Source organism: Lygodium microphyllum, chromosome 17, assembly GCF_053477565.2.
Source record: "Lygodium microphyllum isolate KBCC chromosome 17, Lygodium_microphyllum_v1.1.10, whole genome shotgun sequence".
Taxonomy (NCBI): domain Eukaryota; kingdom Viridiplantae; phylum Streptophyta; class Polypodiopsida; order Schizaeales; family Lygodiaceae; genus Lygodium; species Lygodium microphyllum.
The window spans coordinates 19,596,016-19,616,349 of record NC_141151.1 but is presented as its reverse complement, the minus strand read 5'-3'; the positions used below and the strand labels follow the sequence as shown (position 1 = coordinate 19,616,349).

Sequence of the window (20,334 nt, the reverse complement as noted above, 5' to 3'; positions counted from 1 at the left end):
ACGGCTCTTTGGCACAGTTCTTCCTGCCTTCTTCATGGATGCAGTGACAGTTACAGGAGTCCTAAAGGTACGGGTGGCCGTGAAAGATATAAAGAGTATACCAAAGTTCTTGGAGATTGAGGCAGGAGGATACTTCTTTTGGCAAGAGGTCATTTGTGACTGGGCAACCTGGGCAGTGCCTGCGCTGCCACGACTTTGGGCATTAGGCAACATATTACATGTGCTTCAAAGTCAAGGCGGTTCCACTGACAGGCCCGTAGGTGGACGCTGACCGGTTTTACATGGGTCCAGAGATGATAGAGCGGGAGATAGCAAGGGGGCCCGTAGTCAGCTCCCTAGACACAACCATGGTAGCAGGGAGTAGGAGGGCGAGCGACAGCCCCCCGGCAGAGCACCCTGTGGCCCCCCCTACTCGTCCCACCCGGCAGGACCATAGTCCCCCTCATCCAGCATCCGCGCCACAGGCTACCTTACTTAAGATCCCACAGCCCGCCCCCCCCACTCCCCCCCCCCCCCATCCCTTCTTCGCCTTGTACCTCCTACCACCCCACCATTCCTCGATCTTCCTCCCCCCCACCATCTCCCTCGCCGATCAGTCCCCTTGATTTGTATCCAGAACAGGTGATTCCCCCTTGTCCATCCCCCCTCTTCCCATAGGAGATAATGAGCCACATACGCCTATATCCTCCACTCACCAGTAGCCTTGCTCCCCCCCTTCCCACATAGCCACCAGCTCATTTGTACCTGTCGCCCGTTACACTTTTTTGAGACAAGTGCAGTTGTTACCACAAGAATTTTTTCGCAGTGGTCCGCGGTCCTACTTGAGAGTTGCGGAGTGTGGAGAGTTTTCACTACCTCTGGAGGTGGGGATCTTCGTGGTATGCAAGTCAAGGAGTGGCAAGGTCCATCTACTAGCACCACCGGATGGACCAAACTATGTCTTCTTTCTTCAGATCTCACTCAGGGGACTGGACGATGACATAGATAGAGGAGGAGGTGAAGAGTTAGGTGATAGATCACATCTGCCAATGAATGGGAGGAGTGTCAAAGGATGATGTGTCAGTGAGACAGTAGGGTTGGCGGGGAGAAACACAGAGTGAACTCAGCAAACATGAAGAGAAGAGAAGAGAAGAGAGAAGAAACTCTGATGAATGGAAGGATGAAGTTCTGAATCATGGAGTGAATGTGATACAAGGGAACAAGGGTGCCGTAGCACAAGGATGATGATGAAGACAACCACGAACCACGAACTGCAATGTCCTCTTGAAGGGGTGTGAGGGTAGTGGAGAGGCTGGAGAGAAGAGGTCACGGACTGAATGAATCATCCGTAAGGAATGAATTAGAGAGTGGCCTATAAATAGGTATAGTCAGTCTAGGATGGCGCCTCTTTTTGGGGCTGCAAACCCTAAACGCAAAACGCAAAAACACAAAAAATGCAAATTGCGGGTGAAGGGTTTCTCAACCCCCCCTCTTAAGCCCAAAAAGGGAAACAAGAGAAGAGTGAGGTGGAGATGCAATGTTTATGCAGCAGGTGCCACTTGGACAGTGTTCCTCGTGGGAAAATTGTTCACTTGCCCAAGCGCCCTAGTACAAAGATGATGAAAACATGCAATGCATAGAAGGAATGTCGGACTTTGTGTGGTGCCGAGAACCATAAGGAGAGGCCCGTACTCGATCTCGGGAGATGGCCCCATGCTGACCAAGTTACCAAGGCAAGAAGAGAAGAGGAGGAAGAAGATGTAGAGGATCCCTAAGATCCAAGATTTCCACGTGAAAGGGAACCTGCAGTAAAGACCAGTAGACAGAGTGAACTGGAGAACCTAAAACTCAACTTCGGGAGAGAAGCTACTAGCTCGGTGCATCCATGCTGGAAGGAATATGAAGGCCTTGTCACCAAGTCGCGGCTGAACCTTCCAGGTCCTAATCTAGGTGGTACATGAAGAGCCTGGGTATCAGTAGAAGAGATAACTGGTTGAAGACAGCCACCCTAAGAAAGTAGAGGATGGGTGAAGAGCTTCATGTGGAGTAGGTTCCCCCTCTGAGGTGGGAAGTGGAGGGGCCCTCGCTGAAGTCAAAGAAGAAGTAGATGCCCCCTCTGAGGGCAAAGAAATAACATCCCCCTCTGAAGTAGACAGGGAATCCAAAAACTCATGGATCACGGATTCCGAAATGTCTAATGATGAAGGAAGTGCCGCCGGTCGTGCTAAAGAAGGTATTTGGGGTGCCGAAGAGCTCCTAGAGGTAGCCTCTCGAACCTGAGTAGTCGAGGGTGGGGAAGGGTGGGGCTCAGAATGAGCAAGATGTGGGCAACAGTCATTGTCTCTCAGTGGAGCGGATTAGGTAGCCGAAGAAGAGGAAGGAGTCGAGTAGCTATTGTCTCTCGAAGGAGCGGACTGACGAGGAGACGGTATCAAACAATCACTGTCTCTCGATGGAGTGGATTGTAGAACTGCGGGCCATGGTAGCCATTGTACCTGAAAATAGGTGGGAGAAGACTGCCAGTGGCATTGCGACGATCTCCAGGAGGTCGTAGCACCAATCGATTCTCCATGTGCTCAAAAGGACTTAGTGCGCATCGGATGCGTCTTATTGCCTTGAGCATAGTACTCTGATAGCCGATGCAGAACAATCTCTATGGCTCAGAAAGGAGAGGTGGCACAAGGAGTGCCTGGTGGAAGACGCATATACTTTGGGGGGGGTGGGGAGCAAAGGTCGAAGTTTGCAAGTATCGGTGGTGTGTCCGGTGATACCACAGTAGGAGCACCCAGTAAAGAAGCCATGGATACCAGTGTGCCTTATTGAAGAAGGAAGAGGTCAGTCACCATGAACCACGAACCGCAATGTCTGCCTCAAGGGGTGTGAGGGTAGTGTGAAGCACGAACCGCAATGTCCGCCTCAAGGGGTGGGAGGGTAATGGAAGGGCTGGAAGTGAGCTGCTAGTGGGAGGAGGATGTGACCAGCAGTAAGAGGTTGCAACCAGTAGAAAAACCCATGTGAAGAGAGAGAAGACTAAAAACGTAGGTAGTAGGTGAGAGAAAGACTAAAAACGTAGGCAAGACAGCCTACAGGAGAGAGAAAGATTGAAAACGTAGGAAAAACAGCGTGTAGGAGAGAGGAAGACTAAAAACGTAGGCAGTAGGTGAGAGAAAGACTAAAAACGTAGGCAAGACAGCTTGCAAGAGAGAGAAAGACTAAAAATGTAGGTTGCAGGAGAGAGAAAGACTAAAAACGCAGGCAGCAGGACTGTGATGACATGGCAGACTGTATGGTAGCAGGTCTGCACAGGAACAGTAGTAGCGTGGCCAGAATCAGCTCCAAACTGCGTGAAGAGGGTTGAAAATCAGACGTCAACTGATGGAGACAACAATGGACAGCTTTGGCTGAGATGTCCTCCGCGAACGGGGTGTGGATAGCAAGTTGAAACACCTGAAAACCTGCAAAAAACGAGATTTTGATGCAGTGGAAGAAGAAGAGAAGTGGATGCCGAACCCGCCACCGGTCTTTGCCTTCATTGGAGTGGAGGATCTTTGCCATTGTTTGAGTAGATCCAGCTCTGATACCATGTCAAACGATGACGTGCCAGCGAGATAGTAGGGTTGGCTGGGAGGAACACGGAGTGAACTGGGCAAACATGGAGAAGAGAAGAGAAGAGAGAATAAACTCTGATGAATGCAAGGATGAAGTTCTGAATCATGGAGTGAATGTGATATAAGGGAATAGGGGTGTCGTAGAACAAGAAAGATGATGAAGACAACCACGAACCACGAATTGCAATGTCCTCCTGAAGGGGTGTGAGGGTGGTGGAGAGGCTGGAGAGAAGAGGTGACGGACTGAATGAATCATCCATTGCTACTCCCATTGAATTATTTGGTCAGCTTGCCAGAGATGAGATGTTACGACTTAACGATTCTTATCTGGGGATTTCATTTAGTCCACCGCCTGATTCCTTAAGGTCGTCGTGGTCCCGGTCATTTAGGGGCCTTATCTGGTGATTTGGGCTGTCCCCCTCTCGACGATCTTTTAACTTATGCCCATTACCTTTCCTCGAGGTTCACGTTTCCTACGAGACCCGCGTAAGGAATGAATTAGAGAGTGGCCTATAAATAGGCATAGCCAGTCTAGGATGGCCCCCCTTTTTGGGGCTGCAAACCCTAAACGCAAAACGCAAAAACGCAAAAACGCAAATTGGGGGTGAAGGGCTTCTCAACAAGGAGGACTAGTACTATTTTCACAGCAATGGCCAGGTTGCATGATGGACATTAACTGGTGGGCTGGTGCCGAGGTCCCACACTTGAGCATTATCTTTCGAACCCCTCCACAAAATGCAAACCCTAAATGCAAAACGCAAAAACGCAAAAACGCAAACTGCGGGTGAAGGGTTTCTCAACAAGGAGGACTAGTACTATTTTCATAGCAATGGCCAGGTTGCATGATGGACATTAACTGGTAGGCTGGTGCTGAGGTCCCACACTTGAGCATAATATTTCGAGCCCCTCGACAGTGGAGAGCATCAATGGATATGATTGAGTGGCCCCTGGCACAAGTTGCTCATTTCTACTAGTGTACAAAGTCACGACTCTCGGCTTGGCTGATAAATGCCGTGGTGGTACCAGCTAGAGCATCTATTAGGGAAGGTACTTCCAGGCGGTTCACACACATACTGGGAGTATGCCATCGGCGCCCACGGTAGGAGTGGAGGCATATGCACCTCTATTGGCCTGAGCCTCATCGCCTGTGCATGTGATCACATGGCGATTGTGGCAAGGAGGATTCTATGGATCAGATTGGATATTGGGGAATCGTGCCTTAGAGTCCTCAATGTCTATGCCCTTGCGAAGGTTAGGGCACGCAACAGGTTTTGGGTGGAGATCGTCGTAGGACTCCCAAAGGTGGACTCTTGGATTGTTGGAGGAGACTTCAACAACCTGGAGACCCTAGAGGACTAGCAGGGAAGAGGCAAAAACTACGAGGGTATGGCAGGGGAGGAGCAGGAGGCATGGGAGGTCTTCCTTCTCATAGTAGGAGTAGGCAATGCCTAGAGGGACCCATCTATAAACAAGAGGGAGAGGTCGTTGGACTTCTCTTGGGGATACATGCGGCTGGATGGAGTTTTGTTGGAGTGGTTGGACATGTTCTATGTGGGAGAGTGGGGGTGGTCTTGCGGAGGCCAGATAGGAAAGTTGGTCGACACCACTCTGTTTGATCCCCGCATGGTCATCCTGACACTTGATCCCCCAGTTTCAGCCTTGGACACTCGATTATGTCGGATCCTCGACTCGATCTATAGTAGGGAGGAGGTGAGAAGCCAGATTGAGCAGCTTTGGACTAGGGAGTGGGGCAGGAGGGACCAGATCTTTGAGGAGGTTGCAGAGGTCCTAGCTGAGTCAAGCAGGATCTACCAGGAGGCAGCCCTATAGGTCAGGCAACAGAGTTGGGAGGAGAGCACACTCCGACGAGACCTAGCAGCCACGTAGAGACTTCTCGAGGAGGCACCAAGGGATTCCATTCTCCACACACAGGAGTTGCACGCACGGGTAGCCCTCGTTGGCCTCGAGGACAGGTACTTGGAGTTTTCCTTTCGTAACTCAACACCTTTCTAGGCACGGAAGGGGGACACGATGTGCAGGGAGTTTTTCTAGGTGCATCAGCCTCGCACTTTAGGAGATCGGATTCGCAGCCTTCGGGATCAGTATGGGAGGATTCGCTCCAGCTGAGATGAGGTGATGGAGATTGCCACTGACTCCTACAGACTCCTTTTCTAGCAGGACGCAGTCTCAGCCAGAGGACATGGCTATAGATAGCAGGTTTGGGACCACATCCTATCCCTTGTCACAGAGATGGGTCGCTCCTTCCTAGACCCCTCCACAGAGAAGGAATTAGAGAAGGCTTTCCATGCACAGGATGGGCAGAAATACCTGGGAGAGGATGGCCTTTCTAAGGCCTTCTTTGCTACCTACTGGGAGGTGGTGAAGGACCCCCTACTGCTGGCCTTTCAAGAGATCTTGAGCTCAGGACGGATACGAGGGAGTCTATCGACAGGTCTTATTAGTCTCCTCCCCAAAGGGGGAGACCGGTTGGAGCTATCCCGGTCAGTAGTCTATAAGGCACTAGCTAAGATGATCGGTAGGCGACTCCGCCTCGTGCTTCCAGACATCATTCATGACACACAGACAGGTTTTGTCTAGGATAGGAGCATCCTTGACAATGTCTTCACCTTCTTCGAGGCGATTGATGGGGCCCAGCACAGTGGTCAGGGCTTGGTTGTACTTCTTTTGGACTTCGAGAAAGCCTACGACAGGGTTGATTGGGACTTCTTAGAGGGCACCATGGTAAGGTTGGGCCTCCCACAATCATGGATCCAGGGAGTCTCTACACTTTACAGATTGGCTACCAATAGGGTTTTCATAGGTGGTAGGAGGGGGGAGGAGTTTCGGCTAGAGAGAATGGTCTGTTAGGGCTGTCCTTTGGCCCCGTACCTGTTTCTATTGTTTGCAGAGGTGATGTCCTACTTCCTCTGGTCACATGTGAGCGGGCTACGTGGCCTTCGACTTCCGGTGAGGGAGGAGACGCAGCTGTTAGATTCAGAGTATGCAAATGATACCACACTTTATATAGAGGACGATGAACTAATGCTGGAGAGAGTGAGACTAGCTCTGGAGGTGTTTTGCACTGCAGCGGGAGCGAAAATCGACCGGCGAAAGTTGGTTGGTTTTCTTACGGACCCGGACTCTAGCACGGAGTGATGTGTCCACTTGGGATTTAGATGGATGTGTAGAGGGCAGACCATCCAATACCTGGGGTTTTAGGTGGGACTCTTACCCAGCAGTTTCTTCCTGTACTCAACTTTATCAGGTGGAAGCTGACCTACTGGAGTACTGCTCGCCTTTCCTTAGCAGGCCGAGCCCTAGTGGTCAACCGGGTCCTCCTAGCGACGGCATGGTACATCGCCTTGTGCTGGTGTTTCTCCTGGTCTTGTGTAGCTCAGCTTCGCCGCCTAGTGCGGAATTTTCTCTAGCCCGATTCAGATGGTTCCAGGGATTCTTGGGCCAAGGTAGCGTAGGCGACCATCATCCGGCATTGGTTTGAGGGAGGGCTTGGGATCATAGACCCAGAGTTTCAGAGTCTGGCCCTTTTGGGCAAGCTAGTAGTTCACGGGCTTACGCTTGGAGGAAAACCGTGGAAGGTCCTACTGCAGGAGGGTCTCCAGGAGTGTAGACCGAGGCTTGGTGGTGATTGAAGGCCATCCTTGAGATGGATCTTCACGGGGGTTGACATTTACGCAATTTTGGACTTGAAAATTTGGAGTTTTGCATAGAATTTGGTAAATTTCTGCATTTTTGCCTGTGTGGTGGCTGGTTCATGTGCAAACAACAAAGATTTATTTTTGGTTGAGAAAGAACAGCAGTGTATTTTGCTAATTTAGTTTGTGCTTCTACAGTTTAGTGCATTTACTCTTGTGTTCGTGATAAAATGGCAGCAACTTCTTCCAGTTTAGATATCAAGAGTTAGATGAAAATCAAATGGTTTGATGGTCATGGCTTTGACCTTTGGAAAGACCGTATGTAGGGCATTTTGTTCCTAAAGGATCGTGAGGATGCTTTGCAAGAAGATAAACCCACACTAATGTTTGATGCAGATTGGGCCAGAGTAAATAAAAAAGCTGTGGCTTACATAAAGATGGGTGTCACTGATGACATCTTGACATACATTAAGGGTTTAGATACAGGTTATGCAATATGGGAGAAGTTGAAAACTACCTATGAGATCACCACACCCATTAATCAGGTGCATTTAATGCGCAAGTTAGTGAATTATGTGACTGGATGAGTCAAAGCCTATAGCTGAGCACAGTGCATTTACAGGGATTCTAAATCAGTTCAAAGATGCAAATTTGAACTTTGGTGATAAGTTGAGGGTGATCTTTTTGATCATGACACTACTTGGCTCTTGGGAGACCTTGGTGGTTTCACTAAGCAATAACCCCAATTTCTCATATGATGGGGTGAGGGGTTCTATCTTGAATGAAGAAATCAGACATATGTCTATTGGAGAAGGCAGTAACTCAGCTTATAATGTAAGAGGTAGGATTGAAAAGAAAAATGCAAATGCAGGACAGAGAAACATGAGCAAGAGCAAAGGAAAGGAAGAGTGACATTACTTGCTATCACTGTGGTCGGAAGGGCCACAAGAAACCTAATTGCAGGTATTACAAGAAGGAACAAGAGAGAAAGAAGAATGCAAGAGATAAAAAGAAGGAAGATAAGACAGATGCATCCGAGGCAACCAAAGGCAAAGAAAAGGCCAATGTGGCCTCTAGTGTAGTCATAGAGGAGCTTTTAGATACAGAGGCTGATGTATTATGTGTGGTTGATTATGATGCCCTTGTATGTCACATTCAGGATATGCAGATTACCAAGGTTGATGTCATTGATGCACTTTTGTTAGTTGATGATGGTGTCACTCAGACTTGGGATTGTAGACTTTGGTGTCTCTTTCCATGTAACTCCTTGCTTGTAGTGTTTTGCTATATTCAATGCAGGCAGTTATGGAAAGGTGTATCTTGGAAATAACCATGCTTGGAGCATTGATGGAATTGACACTGTACACTTGTCTTTAGACAATGGTTAAGAGCTTGTGTTGAAAGATGTCAGATATGTGCTTGGCATTAAAAAGAGTTTACTATCTGTTGGTCTGCTTGACTTGCATGGCTACACCACATTGTTTGGTGGTGGTTTGTGGAAAGTGAAAAAGGGTTCCATGCTGATTTCAAAAGGAACCAAGAAGCCCACTTTGTATTGTTTGCACTGTAAAGCCTTGAATGGCAAGTTTCTTGTAGTTGTTGAAATTTGCAGCCACTTGGAGTTATGGCATAAGAGATTAGGTCATATGAGCCAAAAAGGACTTGATGTCCTTACCTCTCTGAAGAGGGTTGATGGAAAAGGCTCTAAACTTGACTTTTGTAAGGAGTGTCAGTTTGGAAAGCAAATAAAAAACTTAATTTACTCTGGTTTCTCGTAAGTCCAATGTCTTGGACTTAGTGCATTCTAATGTATATAGTATGCCCGTGAAATTGTTGGGTGGTGTTGCCTTTATCGATGACTGTTTCAAGAAAATTTGGGTATACTTGTTGAAAAAGAAAAGTGAAGTGTTTGTTGTTTTTAAAACTTTTCATGCATTTGTGACCACTCAGACAAGTAGAAAGTTGAAATGCTTGAGAATTGATAATGGGGGTGAGTTCACATTGATTGAATTCAAGTTCTTTTGTGACTTGCATAGTATTAAGAGGGAGCTTATAGCCCCTTACAGCCCTTCTTCAAATGGGGTGGCTGAAAGATATAATAGTACTTTATGTAAAAGAGTGCGGTGCATGCTGTCCATTGCTGATCTCCCTCATGATTTTGGGGAGAGGCACTCAAAACCGCGGTTCACATTTGCAACCGCTCTCCAAACAGGCCTTTAAATAATGGCATCCTTGAGGAGGTTTGGTTTGGCAAATTGGCCTCAGATGACCATTTACGCATATTTGACTGTGATGCTTTCGTGCATGTTAGGGATGAGTTGAGGAACAAACTTGACCCAAAATCCACCAAAGGCATTTTCATGGGCTATGGTGATGAGGGTGAATTTAGCTACAGAGTGTGGTTACCTCAGTTCAAGAAAATTATTTGCAGCCGTAATGTTGTGTTTAATGAGGCAAAATTGCTGAAAGGTACTTTAGCCTCTAATGAAGATATGAAAAAGGTCAAATTTCAGAGTTTGCAGCCATCTATTACTTCAGAAAATGAGCCTCACGGTGCTGTACCACAAGTTGAAACTGATGATTAGTTGGTTACTTTTGAGCCAGATGATGATGGACAGCAAATAGGAGCACAAGGAGGTCATGAACAGCAAGATAAGCTTGCTGATTATGAAAATGCAGGTGTTGGTAATGAAAATGAAGGTGTTGTACATCATGAACAACATGTTGAAAATGGCTTACAACAGCCAAATAATGCTGTAAATAATATACCTCCAGATGTAGACCCAATTCTTGAAAAGGTTGATCATTGGGTACGCAGGTCTACACGCGTAAGAAGGCAACTATATAGGTTTGACCCTTCCTTGCATTATGTGATGCTTATAGATGAGGGTGAGCCTCTTACATACGAAGAGGCCAAGTCATATGAATTCAGTAGTAAGTGGAAGCTAGCTATGCAGGAAGAGATCAAATCTCTATATGCAAATGATACTTGGGATCTTGTGTCATTGCCCAAGGGAAGGAAGCCACTTCCAAACAAATGGGTGTACAAAGTAAAGATAGTTGATGGGAAACCCAAGTACAAGGCAAGACTAGTTTCCAAAGGGTATGCACAAAAGGAAGGGATTGACTTCCAAGAGGTCTTCTCACTTGTTGTTAAGATGATCACTTTATGTGTGTTTTTTGCTCTCACTACTGTATTGGACTTAGAGATGTATTAAATGGATGTAAAAATAGGTTTCTTGCATGGTGATGTTGATGAGGAAATCTATATGAAATAGTTTGAGGGCTTTGTAGTTCCTGGAAAAGAGTAGATGGTGTGTAAACTAAAACACAGCCTGTATGGGCCAAAGCAAGCACCACGGCAATGGTACAAAAAGTTTGACACTTATGCTATCTCATGAGTTTACACGTAGCCATGCAGATCATTGCTTGTATATGAAAAAGGATACGGATGGTAGCTCTATCATACTTGTTTTGTATGTGGATGATATGTTGCTAGCTGGGAAAAGAAAGACTAGCTTGGATGCTCTCAAAAATGAGCTGAAATCAGCCTTCTCCATGAAAGATTTGGAGAATGCGGAGCATATTTTGGGCATGAGGATTCGTAGAGTTAGAATGCAAAAATTGTTGTTTTTATCTCAAGAAAAGTACTTATGTGCCCCTTACCTCCTTATCTCAAGCTTAGCAAAGCCAACAGCCCAAAAGATGACGTGGAAGCATATGCTATGAAGGGAGTACCTTATGCATCAGCTTGTGGCTCTCTTATGTATGCTATGGTTACCACTCGTCTAGACATTGCTCATGCAGTGGGAGTTGTTAGCAAGTTTATGTCAAATCTTGGTAAAACACATTGGGAGACTGTCAATTGTATTCTTCAATACCTAGAGGGTACACAAAGAAAGTGTATTTGCTATGGGCAGGGTGCACTTAGTTTGCAAGGTTATTGTGATGTAGACATGGCAGGTGACTTGGGCACTCGTAGGTTCACCAGCAGGTATGTCTTTATAGTTGTTGGTGGGGTTGTTTCTTGGTGTTCCAGGTTGCAGAACATCATTGCATTGAGTACCATTAAAGCTGAATACATATCAGCTACTGAAGCTTCTAAGGAAGCTATATGGTTGAGCAGACTTATAGAAGGTCTCAACATGTCTATGGGTACTGCAGTTTTGGGATGTGATAGCTAGAGTGTTGTGTATCTGGCTAAGAATGCCATGTATCATTCACGCACAAATCATATAGAAATGTGATATCACTTCATTAGAAAGATTTTGGAAGATTGTCAAATCACATTGACCAAGATCAAAACACAGGACAGCCTTGCAGATGTTCTCACTAAAAGTCTAAGCAAAGCTCAGCATGAGTATTGCATACAACTAGTGGGAGTTGGTTAGAGGTTCATATCGGATCTTTAAGTAGGAGGTTGTTAGGATAAAGGCTCGGTTTAACCTCCGTGTATAGTATACGCACATTGTATATGTGAATGCACCCTTACGTGCCCTAAGTATAAATACATTTTATTCTTTGTGTATCACATTGTTGGTACACTCATATCGCATCGTACTTTCACTTTGCTCTTACTCTCACGAGCCGCCACTCTCACACTCCTCCTCGAACTTGTGTCACTTCAACTGAGCTCCACAACACACTGCTCTAGATAGTATGTGCCTAAAAATATGGCACTGACTTCCCTCATTCTTTATCCCACACATTCATTCCTTCTGACACTCTATCACTCTCTTCCATATTTTTCTCATCTTTCTCCATCGTCTCCATTGTCGTTTACGATTTGCGAGGAGAAGATTATGGTTTGTGGCTTCTACATCCATCTCCACTTGGCATTTTGTAGACAGTAGCCTACATCATCTAGCGTCAGCTCTCCTCACCTAGCGTCATCATCAAGCTTCATTTGCAGCAGATTGAGGACATTTACAACAGGTTACACTCTCTTTATAAGCCCCACTTTAGATACTTGTGTTTTTGTGTTTTCTTCACTCTTGAAGGGCTGCCCAGCAGTTGCCTGTCTGCAGCTACTTACACGGAGAGATCTTTACCAGATTTTCTTGTGTTTTCTTCTCCAGTTGGCTGCCTAGCAGTTGCCTTGATAGTAGCCATCATTTGGAAGAGATTTCAACATATCCTTAATCTCTATCAGTTCGTGAGGATTGCACTTCGCTTCCTCTACAGGTAAATGATTTTACAAGAAGGAGATTTGATGTGGTTGGAATTTGACAAAGCTCGTTTAAGAAGCTCTAATAAGCGTTCATCCCAAGTCGCTAAGATTGCAATAAGAAATTATGAGCCATTTCAAGTCATTGAAAAGATTAATAATGTTTGTTACAAGTTACAACTTTCAAAGTATTGGAGAATTCACAATGCATTTTATATCCATCTTCTGAAGCCTTGTGAAGGGCCTCTACCATTGGAATGTGTAATAGAGCATCCACCTGAAATAGATGAATAAGAGGAGATACTTCAATTAAAGTAGATAGTCTTTCATATGATTAGGAAACGAAGAAGAAACATTTCTAGAAAATTTATTTTGAAATTTAACAATTACTCTCATTTAGATTTCAAATGGATGCTAGAAGAGTATTTTAAAGACTATCCAGAAATACTTGTAGCTTATGAAGAAGCTGTAGGATCAGAAATACTTCAAGCAACGCCTTAAGGATAAGATAGATTTCAAGAGGGAGGGATGCAAACAAACCTTTTGTATATCAATTGTTACCAAGACATATTGGCTTGATGATTTCAAATTAATTTGATGCTCATGTACTTTGAAAGGCGATTTGTATTATTTAAGTGTTTCAAATTATGATTAAATGTTCATCTTTCTATTTAAGGGTGGCCAATGGCCGGAACACTATAATTATACTTGGATCGTCATTGATGAGATGCCTAATATAAATTAAAAGTTTAGTTAGGCGGATAGATTGACCAAAAAGCTCAGATGACTAAGACTTTTATACTCAGGTAGTCGTATTGACTAGAAACCCATATAATGAGAGGTTTTAGAAAGTGAAACCAGATGCTTATGATTGAAGAAACAAACCGTGAACTGGGAAACCTATATAATGAAGCTCTCCAGAAGCTAAATTTGATGACTCCTAAAATATAGGAGGTTACTATTTTTGGAAGTTGCTCAAATGGAAATTTCATTTGTATCAAAGACTCTAAATTTTGCAAGGAACAATTTTGACTTTAACACAACTATCTCAAATTCTTAACCATTTGAGAGATATTTAGAGTAGAAGGGTTGAAAGTGTCTTTCTCTAGAAAAGTAGCGTGTGGTATCTAGAAGAGGATATGTGTCATTTTGAAGAGACAAGTGTCATTACACTTGTCATTTGTAGCCTCCACTTTTCACTTTTGAGAACCCAAACCCACACCTATATATTGGAGATCTCTCTCTTCATTTGGAATAAGCTCTCATGTTGAAATTTGAGCCACATGCTTTGTATTCTTCTATCTATTTCTCATCTAAGAAGTTTCTACTTAGTTTGATCTAATCTAAGCATTAAAGAAGAAAATCAGCTTATTGCTTGAGTTTATAGAAATTAGGGTTTCAAAACCCTAAATTTCAAAATTGCAGTAAGTCAGACTTTTGTATATGGTTTAGGCACTTGGTAGCCGTGGTTTTGTTTCAATAAATTCTTGTAAAGTGGGAGGGGCCAATTCCCCTTTGAATGTGGTGTCGACTTTCTCCCCTCTCTCTCTCTCTCTTTCTCTCTCTCTCTCTCTCTCTCTCAATTTTCATGGTGATAATTGATCGAGTTGGTTAAGTTCAAAGTATTATCATTCTCACGTTCTTCCCCGCGCTTAGATATTTACCATGGAGCTCAAATGGTGATATTTGTTTTGAATCACCAATTCCTTAGATATGAGTTTTTCAAGAAGTCATAGAAGATGATGCTAAAATACCTTGATAGGAGATTTGTATACTACTTGATGTTTGGCCTATTGAAAGATGTGATGATGCATTGAGACAATTGTTTGTTAGTGATGAGTTCATTACATTGGCTTTGGTCTCTACATGTATAGAGATGCAATGTGTGAAAAAGGAAGCTAGTACAATCTTTTCACTTGATGTGAAGTGCATAGATGCAATGGTTTTCTCCATTGTGTATTATTTGAGGCTTGTGGATGCTATGCAACATGCATTTGTGAAACTTATAAGGCTATAAACAAAATGATACAGAAGCTAGAGTAGTCAGTGAGAATGATTCTCATGCATAGGAGGAGATTCACTATTTAGTTACAACATGGTGCAGTCCTCCAAAGAGCTCTTGTATATGAACCAAGTGGGATGAGAGAGCTCAAGAGAAAGTCATGGCGGCATGTCATATCATTCATGCCATGGAGGGTATGTGTCCATAACATGCCATGCCATTCATGTCACGGAGGGCGCGTGTCCACAAGAAGAGAACCTTGCGTACATAGAGGCGACACACAAAAGATTTGAGTCATAGAATCCATGCCATGGGCGAAGGACTTGGAATGTCATGGGGTGCCTTTCGTGACATGGAGGGTGAGTGTCTACATGAAGGTGTGGTCATACCAGTGCTAATACACCAGATCCCATCAAAACTCTGTAGTTAAGTGTGCTTAGGCTAGAAAAGTACCAGGATGGGCGACCTCCTAGGAAATCGTGGTGTTGCACCCTTTTGCGTGCTTGTTTCGAGACTATGGTGTAGCAATTCAAAGCAATCACGTCTTGTCTTTCCATACAGACACCATGACAGGAAACCCCTTGGCCATGACATGGCACCTCTTCTCCTCATTGTGATTTTCTTTGCATATGTCGTGTACGGTCCCTTTCTCCCTCTGCTTTGCCATGACACAACATCCTCTCTCCATGATGGGATGCCTTGTCCTTGCTTCGATTGTGGCATGGCAACCCTCCCTCCAAACCACAACATGTTGCCCCTCACCCATGGAGATATTGCTCCACTGGAGATATTGCTCCACTGTCTATTGGAAACTTGTAAAGGATATAACAGTCACAGGGACAATTCTTCTACAAAATCCATAGAGATATTGCTCCACTTTCTATTGGAAACTTGTAAAGGATATAACATTTGTTACAGGGAGATGTGCCTCTATTGCGTAGCTTTGGCATAATTAAGTTGTGCACATGTGAAGTGCAAGGTAAATTTGGCATGGTGACAAGTCCAAAACCCAAGTCGGGTAGTGGGGGACATAAACAAAAGTTTTAATAAGTATTGTTGGAGATTTAGTTGTGGGTACTTGGTGACAATTTTGGTGCAGAGCATTAAATGGGCCCTAGGAATGTACTTGTGGTGTCATTTGTGCTAGGCAAAATTAAAATGTTTAATGCTAGACTATGGGTAAATTAATGTTAGAACAACTTTTAAGTTCAAAGGGCTTAGCACATTAAATGTGGATGGGCAATGGCCAATTAATGGGTAAGGACAGGATAATTATGAATTTCCAGCTGTACTTTAATTGCTAGAAGTTAGAATTCACAGGCTGAGACTGCATTAGAACGTGTGCTACCTGTCAATGATAGATAGAGCATGCCATGCAATCTTGTTGGAGGCTGCTTGGGGCTGGCTTAGGGCAGAAGGGTGGCCATTCTAGTGACATGACAACTGAGAGAGGTTGCTAGCAGGCAGGAGGCTGCTAGAATCAAGTGATAGCAGATGGCATCTGGATAGGGGCAGCAGGCTCATCTCTCTGCCTTAGTGGGAGGTGTCGATAGAAGAGGAGGGCTTGCCATGTGCACTGGAGTTTTTCTTCCTTTTTGAAGCTGTTGGTGCCATCAGAGTTATGGCTTGTAAGATTCTCTCTCCAGCTGATTTCTCTCTCTCCTCAACATATTCTCTCTCTCCTTTGTTGAGTACTCAGCTTCTCCCAGCAGATCTGAAGTGAACAGCACTGAATATACCGTCAAAAATCCTAATTTCTTCTGAATTTAGGGTTTCTCAGCCACCTCAAAGTTTGTGCCCATTAATTGGGGACTTGATGATCAGAGCACCAGCTATAATTGCAGAAATTGCAGCTGATTTGAAGAGGAAAGCTCATCCGGATTTGATTTGGCTTGTGTGCAAGTGTTGTGGATTCAATTTGTGCACAAATTGTATTAGAAACAAGGGATTTAAATTGAATCTTGATGCTGCTGGTCATTTGTGACAGGCCAAAGTGTTGGAATTTGTAGAGAGATCAATATATATCTCAGTGTACTATGAATTTGAGCAGTAAAAGTTAAAAGAAATACGACAAGGGGTGCCAGCTTTGGGGCCAAATGGGTGTTGGTTGTCCAAGATTAATGTGCAATGTATTTATTTCAGATTTGTGAATTTTATGCTTGCTGTAAATTGTGTTAAATCAGGTCATCTACCACCCTATTCGAGAAGGAAGGCTGGTCTCCTGGTTCTATTGGTGGGATACATCAACTCCTTCGAGTAGGTTGGCCCAAGGCACCTGATTGCAAGCTAGTGCACCTAATTAGCATCTGTTTGCAAAGATTGGCAGATTGTATCTTGGACTTTGCTTTCTTTATAAGCAGTGTTTGTTTGTTTTCCATATTACATTTGTGGTTCAGAGTTGCTTACCACTGTTTTAGTTTCACACCAATTCCTTCACACCCTAATTTTGTCAATTCTTTATATCGAATTTCACCAATCAAGGCTTGGATTAAAACTTGCGTAGTTTTGGAGCAGAAAAGTTTACGGCAAAACTTCCAGGCCTCATTTATGCTGTTAGTTGGTTTTGCAGATCCAGCATCTTGTGTTTTTGCTACATCAACCAGAGATCACCCGGTTCATCTTTGGGATGCTATGACCGGTCAGGTATCCTGTCCATTTACATAATCCCAGCTTATAGTCCTGTGCTGTTGCCCATGGTTTGATTTGGACTGTCTAAGTTAATAAATTGTTGTGACAGCTGCGCTGTTCTTACAGGGCATATGATATGATGGATGAGATAACAGCTGCTGTTTCTGTATCATTCAATACCAGTGGAACAAAGTAAGATTGGCGTTGTATTCAAGAGTATACGAATGTCAGAGTGATATTTCTACTTTTGTGCTGTTGAAAGTTTTGGAAACATATTTTTGTTTTGCAGCTGAGTGGAAATGACAGGGCATTGTACTTAATTGATGTCCCATTTCATTTGGATTCTTTCTTCTATACAGAGCACTTTCTGAATGTTGAAGATGTGGTAGTCAACTATATTAGCAGCTGAAGTTGAAAGCTTGCTTCAACTAAGTAGTCCATATGTGTGTAACATTCGTTTTGGAGGAGCTTTATGTTCAGTTCAGGCTGATGTAAACTTAATTTAGACTGAAGGATAGCACTTAGCAACAGTAGCAAATTCTATTTCAGATTTGCACAACCTTCCAGGTAACAAGGTGGCCTGCTAGGTAGTCAGGAGGGTTTTAGTTCAGTCTGCCAGTTGGCCCCTTGGCAGCTTGCCAGCCAGGTGCTTGAGTTAGTGTGGCCTGTTCCAGCAGTTGGCCTGTGAGGCAGGCAAGTGAGCTCTGCTCTCTGTAGCTGCTTTAGGTCTCTCAAAGCCAGAGACTGCTTCCTCTGCCTCCTCCTCTGGCCCCTCCTGCCACCTTGTCCCTCTCCCTGCTTCCTGTACCTCCTTCCACATGTCATACCTGCTTGCAGTCTCCCCTCTGCCGGGAGTCTTCTCCTGCATCATCCCCTTCTTTTTATGCCTAAACCTGGCCACCCACGGCCACCTATTCCTGCCTCTCCCTCATCCTGCATGTCCTCCCTCATTTCTTTTCTCAGCCCCCACATCTTCTTCTTGCCTCCCTGGGCAGCACCTTTTTTCCTGTGTTCTCAGCAGCAGCTTTGGTGCAGTTTCAAGGAAATCGAGTGATGTAGCTGGTCCTCTGGATTGTTTTGAGGGATTCCGTCATAGCCCCCAGTGCCCCCATTCTCTTCCCAGTGAATGCATGTCCTTGGGTTTGTTTCTCTGGATGCAGATTAGGGAGAAGTTTAGTCTAGAAGTGACATTCTTGGTCTGCAGGATCATCATGGACCACCTGCCACTATTTCTTTTTAAGGACAGTGTTTGTTAAGCTACCTAAGATCTTAGCCAAAGGTAGTGTTAAAGTATTGACTAATTTCTATGGCTCTTGTACAGCCCCAAACTGAAATTGGCTAAGTTTTATGGTTCTTGTATAGTGCCAAAACCAAATTCAAGACATTTTATTAAAATGATGACAGTCCAGGATTTTGCAGGAAGACTGCCTCAAAATTTTTATAAAGGGTATCATGGCAGGCCACACTTCCACTCATTACTTCCCTCGCCCACTTATTGGCTAGCATGATAAGAGATAATTTTGGTGCTCTTAGTTGATCCCACCCCAAGGCGACCTTCAGATAATAGGTGGGGACTTCAACATGGTAGAGGCCTTAGAAGATAGGGGAGGCAGGCACACAGAGATCATTATAAGAGGAGAGGAGGCTGCATGGGAGAAGTTCCTTCTGCATATCAAAGGACATAATATTTCATGCATAACAGAGTTTGGCATATCCAGACTTACTCTAGTTCTCTATGAGAGACATGAATCATGGTAGTAGGAGCTAGGGTCTTCTTCCGGTGTTTAAATGGTATATTGGAATGAGAAGTATGGAAAGTGAAAAAGTTGGAAAAAACTAAGTTTAAAAAGATCAAGAGTGTAGAGTATCCCCCCTTAGTCTACGGAATCCACCAAGACTGTGCAAGCTACCTTCGACTAACTCACCGTGCCAATCTGCCTCTGTAATGAGCAATCATGAAGCAAATGTGGAACATATGGGCACGCCTATGTTGCCGAGTAGGTGCTCTAGGGCGTCGTGCTTTGCGTAGCGTTGTAGCTCTTTCAACTGTGATGCCTCCTAATGCTGTATCTCGGCAAGGTCTATCAGGAGGAGATGTAGTGTTTGGGGTGGTTGCGTCTGGGGGTTTAGCTACGCTGAAGTAGTCTGTAACTGCTCTCTAGAGGGGTGGATGATGCTGGGGTCACCTCCTATCCCGTAACAATAATGCTTTGCGTCGTTGGAGCTCTAGTAAGAAAAGGCCCAAACATCTTTAGTTCTCATAGTCCATCACCCGTCTTAGTGGTCCAAAGCCCTCCTTAAAGAGGCAATGATAGCGGCCTCGGATATCATAGTATACAGTACATCTACAAATGTAGTGCTCCTCCGTCTTTGGCTCCCATCCACAAAGCTGGCACATCCTCTCATTGGCTGCGATATGGCTCCATTGAACTGTCTCAATCATTAGCTGATGCGATGAGGTGTGGATTTGACCAATAGCAACTCGGAGTTCGTGGGAAAGTTGAGCATCCATGTATCTTGGCCTCACTATGAAAGCGTCATGAGAAAGTTGCAAGAAGTGACATTGGTATTGTGCCGTTTTGGTGCCTAATGGGAAAGGGGGACTTGGACCAAGTCCTTTCTGTCTCCACTTTAGTGATGTTTGTTGTGATCACACCATTCAGCTCTGCACAACTGAGGCTCAAAGTAGGGTAGTCGAAGGTTGTAATCAAACGGTGGTAGTCTATCTGTACTCATGCCATGTAAATTCAGCCACGTGCTCATATGTGCATACCAACACTGTCTATCTCCCTATGCTGCAAGCTGTCTTGAAGAGTCCAATGCTAGTCAAGGATATCAGTCTTTAGGGAGCTGCCATATCCTTTGGAGGAAAGTAATTGCTTGGAATAAAGCCTCAACTACCATGGGTGCAGCGCCTAGTTTTTCCCAGATGATCTCTTGTGGTACTGAGGCTTTTGCCCTTATCATACGTGCTATCATCATGACCAGCGGTCTTTCCATGTGTTCCCAACCATCATAATGTTGTGCTTCCGGTCCATCACAGTCCATAAGTGGCATTCGTCTAGTATGATAAAGGCTTGGGCTCCAAATGACTGCCCCATAGAGTGGTGTGGGCATAACTAAAGTGTCAAAAAGCCACAATTTGGTACGAGGCTCTTGAAATTGTATGTGTGCACATTGTTGCTCTAGAGTACCCAAAACTGCATATGCCCATGCAAGCCTAGCCTTTGAAGTCTCCTTCCATGAAAATTGTGGCCCCTTGAAAGTGACCCCGAGGTATACATATTGTCTAACCAT

At 44.7% G+C, this 20,334-nt stretch overlaps 1 protein-coding gene and 1 pseudogene across 6 annotated transcripts in view; both read left to right on the top strand.

The window, feature by feature from the left end:
- Positions 1-20,334, top strand: part of LOC148021647 (Transducin/WD40 repeat-like superfamily protein) — a 130,483-nt gene that overhangs the window by 42,467 nt on the left and 67,682 nt on the right. For 2 of the 6 annotated variants that reach the window (XM_087697113.1, XM_087697114.1), the window contains exons 5-7: positions 16,593-16,665; positions 16,979-17,047; positions 17,164-17,229. In XM_087697113.1, the coding sequence (XP_087553239.1) occupies positions 16,593-16,665; positions 16,979-17,047; positions 17,164-17,229 (208 nt within the window). Of the gene's footprint in view, positions 1-16,592; positions 16,666-16,978; positions 17,053-17,146; positions 17,230-20,334 lie in introns of all 6 variants that reach the window. The other 4 variants (XM_087697118.1, XM_087697119.1, XM_087697115.1 and 1 more) reach the window with 2 other exon arrangements.
- LOC148021648 (5S ribosomal RNA) lies at positions 14,785-14,903 on the top strand (annotated as a pseudogene).